Genomic DNA, 7,552 nt, shown 5'->3' on the forward strand with positions numbered 1-7,552 from the left:
CGCATCGTCTTGTTGCCGATATTTCAACACCAAGGAAAATTATTTGGTAAAAGAAAGAAAAAAGGAAGCACTCAATGACATGCTAATTGCTCCAGAACTGTCACTATTGCAGACCTTACTGAGTCCGTACCTAGTGTGCTTAGATAACTAATCCACTAGCTAGATTTATAGACCGTTCTCCGCTGCAATTTCTAGCAGACTCTGGGACTAGCGGATCCCTTACATCATTTCAAGTGCTTCCAATACAATGAATTTCACAAAGCCTTATTACACGGTGAATTTTATGAGCCAATTCAGTTGTTGACGACTAGACGCGTTTTCCTTGTAAAATCGGATTTCAAATAAAATCTGAAAAACAACTGAACAATTTAGTAAATGAACACTATTCAGAATGCAGTGGCGAATCTGATTTGATTATTATTTTAAAAAAAACTAAATAGAAAGAGAGAAAAAAGCAAAAAAAAAGTAGAATGAACAGACAAACCTCATATGTCCCAGAGCTACTGGTATACCGTATAGGACATGGTAAGATTAGTAGCCCATTTCGGCAATGGCTAGTTGCAATTGAATTGCTACACTTCATCCATAAGATTAAGCGAATCAACAAAAAGAGATGATGCTTGTCCTTCACATGTGTGGTAACTTTCGCCACGACTAGAATTTATCGTTGTAATTGTTAACAGATTGACATGAAGTGATAAAAAATCTGTTGAGAAGGTTTGTTTATATAGCCAAACACCAGATGGCAGTTTTGATCAAAGGCTGCCTAAAATCAACCACCTGATGGCCTGCCAGCAACTACCGTAATACTGCACCTACTGGCGCCTGGCCACCTGGCCATACTAACGTAGTAATCGAATTTTCGTTCGAAAAGCCATCTAGTAGTCATAAAATCCACTAGAGTCAGAAGGAAAATTCTAATCTTGTTGACGCTTGTAGACGATAAACGTAATGGTTTAGTTCAACTGATAGCGATAGCCGAATTGCCTTCGTTGAGCAGAATTTTCTGCTCCTGTGGGCTAGTTTAAATGATTGACGTATGATCCCGAATTTCTTTTTTATCCGCTAACATGATTGCCGGCTATAGTCCCGAAATCCAAGCAATCTTTGGCACTTTGTTTACATGGGGTCTAACAGCAGCCGGCTCGGCTCTGGTGTTTCTCATGAGTGGAACCCAGGTAATACATCTTAAGCACTGAAACATCCATCGTACATACTTTTTGAATCTTTTATGCAGAGAAAATTTTTAGACAGCAGCCTTGGTTTTGCAGCTGGTGTGATGCTCGCAGCCTCTTATTGGTCTCTTCTTGCTCCTGCTATTGAGATGGCTGAAAGCTCAGGAATGTATGGAGAATCAGGAGAATATGCATTTGTTCCTGTTGCTCTTGGCTTTTTCTTAGGAGCCTTATTTGTTTATGCAGCTGATCAGATTATGCATTACTTTAAAATTGGATCAACAGAATTAATGATTGGTAACGTCTGACATCTATTAACATTGATGCAATTGTAGTCCAAGGTGCATCATTTCTCTTTACAGGTATGAATGTAGAGTGCAATTCATCTCCAGAAACAAAACGAAAAGGGGTTAAACATAATTCTGGTTCACACAATTTGAGCAAACCCTCTAATGATGGTTTGACCAAAAGGAAAGCCAGAGTGCCAACTGGGGATGAAGAAGAGTTAATTTTAGGTTTAAGCAATGAAGATTATAACAAGCTTATTAAGCAATCAGCTGAGAAATGGAAGCGAATTCTTCTACTAGTCATTGCCATAACAGTCCACAACATTCCTGGTAAGTATTTTGTGCTTCCACATCCTAATTTTGGCCATGAACATCTCTCGAAAAAAATTAATAAACATTCCTTGTATTCAAAATCAATTTCAACAGAGGGACTTGCTGTCGGCGTAGGTTTCGGCGCTATAGGAAAATCTCCGAAAGCAACTTTTGAGAGCGCGAGGTATGTGTTTCTATCCAACATTTGACTAGTGTTGAAAAAATGCGTCAATGTCACGGTTTATCAACAGAAACCTAGCTATTGGAATCGGGATTCAAAATTTCCCTGAAGGACTGGCTGTTAGTCTTCCTCTGCGAGGATCCGGTGTCTCAGTGTGGAGGAGTTTTTGGTACGACGTGTTCTTGAACAACGATGTTTTCCTGAACAGTAATGATAATAACTGTTTTCCTGTGCAGGTACGGACAATTGAGCGGAATGGTCGAGCCTATAGCCGGCTTAATTGGTGTAGTAGGCGTATCTTGGATCGAACCACTTTTGCCTTATGCAATGGCGTTCGCAGCCGGCGCCATGGTCTACGTTGTCTGTGATGATTTGATCCCCGAAGCTTCCTCGAGGTAAGAATCATTCTAGTTGTTTTACACTATTCGTCTTTTTTTCCCTCTCTCAACGTGAATTGTTGATTGTGGCGAAGTAGACAAAATAATGTAATGGGCAAAATGTTCCGCTTTAGTTTGTTTATTTCGGTTTATTTCCGCCTCACGTTTTTCATAGTGGAATCATGTAGAAGCCGAATCAGTCAATCCGATGACCCTTTAGGAAGGTCGCGTCAATGTTGTGTCTAGTCTTTCCTTTTTCTTTCCTTTTATTCCTACTTTCCTTCTTCGTCATCCAACTTCAAGAATGATGCACAAAAAATCAATGTTAATTCCAGTTTTAGTGACTGTACGCATCAGCGTCCGATTGATATTGATTGTTTTTAACTGAATCAGATATTTACGGAATCGAAAATCGCTGGTGGAGGAAGTTGTCGTAATAGGGAGATGCTGGTAGACTAATGGTATACAATAAAGGCAAAAAAAGAAACATGTGGGCTCTTGACTTGATACTGGGTACTAGAGACGACCGGAAACTGGGAGGGACCAATGATATCAATATCCAGCTAGAACAGTATGTGTGTGTGTCTCTGCATGTATGCTATAAGGCACAAGTGATTCCTCCCTCACTAATAATTCTCTTGACACTTTGCAGCGGAAACGGAAGACAAGCTTCGTGGGGAGCGATTTTCGGCTTCATTTTGATGATGTGCCTCGACGTGGGACTGGGCTAAGCCCGACGAAACACTTGTTCAATTCTTCAGCATTCGTTTTTATCGTTTCCTTTTTTAAAAACCAAGTATTCTTGTTTATTTTTGTGTTTTTTTAAAAAATGTTGTTACAAAACGAAAAAAACAAGAGAAACAATGATGACTATATTTTGAACTCTTGACCATCACCATATTTTTGAATATATGTTGTCGCCCTTTTTTGGGTCTATTACTGTTTCCTCGTGTGGATAGTGTGTTCTTGATATGGAAGAATGATTTAAATAAGACCCTGGTTGTGGCAAACTTGTTTTCTTTTTTTCCTGATTATTTTGCCTTTTCTTGTTACATCCACGTATTGTAATCGAAAATACTGTCTGTAGCTGAGCTAGTCGTCTGTGTGTTTGGCCAGTGTTGGTTGTGTGTGGGCCGTCCAGACGGCTGGCGCCCTCGGGTAGCTCTCTCTCGTCGGGTTTGCGGTTTCTCGCAACGTCGTCGTCGTCGTCGTCGATCCAAGCTGCTGTGCTTGTAATAATATCAGGCAACAACAGGGGGTCGGCCCCATTCCTTCATTCCCAGTCAACATCGTTATGTACACGTATACACACAGCCGCGTTCTAATAACCAACTCGGCTCGTGTTTACTTATTTGACTATAACTGGCTTTTTTTTTCTCTCTCTCTCTCTCTCTCTCTCTCTCCTTCTTTTGGATCCGTATCGATTTGTTTGGCGATTGCTAGAGGGCGGCTTTCCTCTTTTTTTTTTTAAGTATAAGTTTCCTTATTGAATCCGCGTTATGGTACAACGAGGCAAAAACATTTCAGACTTATGTGTAACTGTACCACATATTTACACACACATCGAACGTGCGCGCGTGTGTGTCTTTGTCCGTGTAAGTCTGCCTATATGCGCATACCATACATGTATCGAAGGTATGGACGATGAATGAGAAGAGTGTCCCGGTTCTTTGAACTCTAATGGGAGTAATAATAAAAGGAATGTTTCATATCTGATCGGACCAGCGGGTTGCCAGCGCGCTAGGACGAGATAGTAGAACGTGACCGATGCCGATAACCAAACGCTTCCAGCTCCAACAAACCAACTAACAGGTGGAATTCCATGTGGCCGCCGCCGCCGCTTCAGCCTTCGTCATCTTCCCTTTTTTTTCCAAATAAGATGCATGCAGCAACTAAAAAAAAAATATCAAAAAGATTCAAACGAAAAAAAAGGCAAGGCCACAGCACGAAACTTTTTCCCGAATGGCTAAAACCAGACGATCGAAGGAAATAAAAAATGCCTTTTTAAAGCTTTGGTTGAGGAGAGCTATAGTCAGCTAGTTGCTGGATCTGATGCCGCCGCCGCCGCCGCAGGTAAAAGGAAACGAGAGAGAAGAAAAAAAAAGAAAGAAAGAAAAAAAAGAAGAGAGAGAAAACGCTCCAAGAATATATCAAAAAGGACGGAGAAGGAGGTGGTAATTTTGTCGAGGCACATAGCAACGCAGAAAATAGCCCGCAGCGATCAGTGGCGGCCGGCGCACGACATTGCCATTTTGTCTCGTTTTTACATCACACACACACACACACACACGGGCTGTTGTTGACTGGAGGAGAAATACCTGGCATACCAGTCATGCTAAATAGCACACCTTGTTCGTCCGTGCTGCTTTTCCATCCTCACCTGATTCGACGGCCCGTCTGCGAGCTCATTTTTCCGCCCCGTTTCATCGAACTCACGAAACATGTACAACCCACCGTATTTCGTATGGCTCGCACTCCTCTCGTCCTTACACTCTAAACGAAAAGAAAACAATATTTTCAAAGTGAACTCTATAACACACATATAAAGTAAATGAAAAAGAAAAACGATGCTTGGAAAAGAACTCATATTTGAGAAGTCATTGTTTTATTTATAGAGATGGGCGATGTATAACGTGTTTGCTATTCGGACAGACTTCTGGTCCCGGACGCACGTGAACGTGATCGGGGTTACCTTTGTGAATCTCGGACACCGCATTCCACAGGTCCTTATATGATGTCGCCAGCCAATCCATTACAATTCGTCATGTTTTGAATTCTTGTTCAATCACCATCTATTTTCTAAAGCCCATATCTGGTGGAAGTCTTTTATGTTCTCTATTTTTGTGGCGGAGCTTAAGTTTAAAAAAAATAAATAAAAAGCCTTTCAAAAAACAGAAAAGCAATTTGGAGAGTAGATGAGCCTAAAAAGTCGACACCTTTTTTTTCAAAAGCAGGATACAACGTCATTGCACTTACATGTACTTGCCTGCGGAATTGTTACAAGACCTTGATTCATTCGCTAAGTTTCCTATCATTCTCTATCCGGATGCTGGCACACGTCATTCTTTATACCGGAAATGGTGTATTTTGTCTGTTTTTTTTAGTGTATTCCCTCCCTCACTCCCCAAATAAAAGCGATGGGGATAACGCCATTCATAAAACAAAACGAATCCACATGATGGTATTACTAACGTGATGATGTTACAACTGCTAAGTGCGTAGAATCATACTTGAGAGCATTGGCATTCCCTCCTTCTGCTTGTTCACATAAGCAAGTGGAGAACTTGTGCCTTCTGGTGCGGCACAAGTGCAGACGACTTCCGGTCCGACCCAATCAAGACGTTGCGTGTCAACCATTTAGAATTATATAAATATACACCGTAGATTTTCGTTATTATGCGCATGAAAGTACCGCCCCGTTTCCCCTTAAAGAAAAAGATAACAAGATCTCATCGACTTCAATAACAATACAAACTAGCGGATCACCAATTGTAGGGAGATTACCGTTGGTGCTTATTAGCCAAGGGATCACAAGACTTGAAATCACTTTGAGTTTTTTTTTTCTAGACAAAAATAGAAGATTTTCTCTTTTTCTTTTCCCCGTTCTGCTGATGAACAGACAGGATAGACTGGACGAATGTCGGCGGCTTTTCGTTCGACCGAATCAGCCAGACTCACGTGTGTGAACGTCAGGTCTACGTTTGCGGTCGTAAAAAAAACTATTTTCTTCTTCTTTTTTTTTTCAAAAATTTTCTCGAAAGTCGAACGGTAAAGGAAAAACAAAAACAACAACAAAAAAAAACCAAAGACAACAAAACAAAACAAAAAAATACAAGTAAATAGTAAATAAATATGAAATAAAATGTCTGCGGTATGTCTACCTGCTGCTTTTTGCAGCCAACTACGATTCGTCTGCAATGGGTGACAATTCTTAAGACATCGACAAACGATGGAACAATATTTCAAGTACCTTCTTTGAAGAGCTTTAAACTAGAGAAACTTTCCAATTGCTATTTTAATATTCATTTAGCAGAATGGGAGTTGGATGGGGAAATCGCGTGGCATTATGCTATTGCAAATACAAATAAAGAAAACCCTGGACTTTTCAAGTAGATGGCCAGCACCAAGTCTAATTAGTTGCGTTCGTCAAGTGGAAACGGGGGCGAAACAGCAACGTTCTGACAACAACAGATGGTAACAACATAATGCCACAGCACATCCGTTCTTAAACTTTCTGGAACATTGGCAAACGTGTCATATCGGAAGGCTTTATACTTTTTTTTCGACATGGCGCTACAAACTAATAACTTTATCGTATTGCTGGTTAGATCAAACTCTTTTTCGAATATGCGGTTAGAAAAAAAAAACAGGAGCACGATGAATATTCAGATTTTAACGACAGTATAGATTTTACTTGGTTTTGTTCAGTTTCTTTTTTGTGTCTGCGTGTGTGTGTTATTTTCCATGTCGTATTGTCACATGTGTGTTCCAAATGGTGCATGTTTGTCTTTTTGACGCCCGACGTTCTTCTTTTTCTCTCCTTTTTTTTGTGTCTCCAGTTTTTTTTGCTTTCCCCCCACCTCTCGCAGCTATCCAAGTGTTCCAGCTTGAGCAGCACGGGCTACACACAGCGTCCTATTTATACACCTACGTACTCTGTGTGTGTGTGTATATAGTCTATGGTTATGATACATCATTTATATCTATATAGGACAATTGTGTTCCACCCTCCATCTGTATACTAAACAAGAGACGGCAATATTATGCACGTATTGGATCAGTGTGTGTGTGTGTGTCGGCACCTGTACACGTGCTTCTGTTTCAATTCTGGTCGATAAAAGAACCCCACGAAAATGGCCGATTCTTTTTTCGTTTTCCTACTGTATGTCTATATGGGTTGGACTTTGCATTTTTCCAGCATTCGTTGGCCGTCTACACTTCAGCTCGTACTTACCCGTAAACGTCAGAAGCTTTTTGGGTTGGCCAGGGATGACTCCTGAAATAGACTGGCTCGACGTCTGAAGAGACGAACACAAAATGGATGCTGCACACATAGAAAAACACAGTGGCAATGGACGAGTCTAAATGAACGAAAAGAAAAGACGAAATAGTACCAAGTCGCTGTAACATAAAGAGGTATAGGGTTGCCAGTCTACCGTCAGAATTGCCGTGCACTTTGTACGGCGACTTGTTTCTGAATTTGTTTCTCTCCTCCATTCG

General features: G+C 40.8%; 1 protein-coding gene across 1 annotated transcript; it reads left to right on the forward strand.

Annotated features, from left to right (window-relative positions):
- The first annotated feature begins 910 nt into the window (after positions 1-910).
- LOC130688527 (zinc transporter ZIP11-like) lies at positions 911-3,342 on the forward strand. The gene is made up of 7 exons (XM_057511511.2): positions 911-1,178; positions 1,238-1,472; positions 1,538-1,792; positions 1,889-1,958; positions 2,026-2,124; positions 2,192-2,350; positions 2,985-3,342. Exons 1-7 carry the CDS (start codon positions 1,071-1,073, stop codon positions 3,061-3,063), a joined length of 1,005 nt encoding a protein of 334 aa, XP_057367494.1. The 5' UTR covers positions 911-1,070; the 3' UTR covers positions 3,064-3,342.
- The last annotated feature ends 4,210 nt before the right edge of the window (positions 3,343-7,552 follow it).

This window comes from Daphnia carinata, chromosome 7 (assembly GCF_022539665.2).
Source record: "Daphnia carinata strain CSIRO-1 chromosome 7, CSIRO_AGI_Dcar_HiC_V3, whole genome shotgun sequence".
Classification (NCBI taxonomy): domain Eukaryota; kingdom Metazoa; phylum Arthropoda; class Branchiopoda; order Diplostraca; family Daphniidae; genus Daphnia; species Daphnia carinata.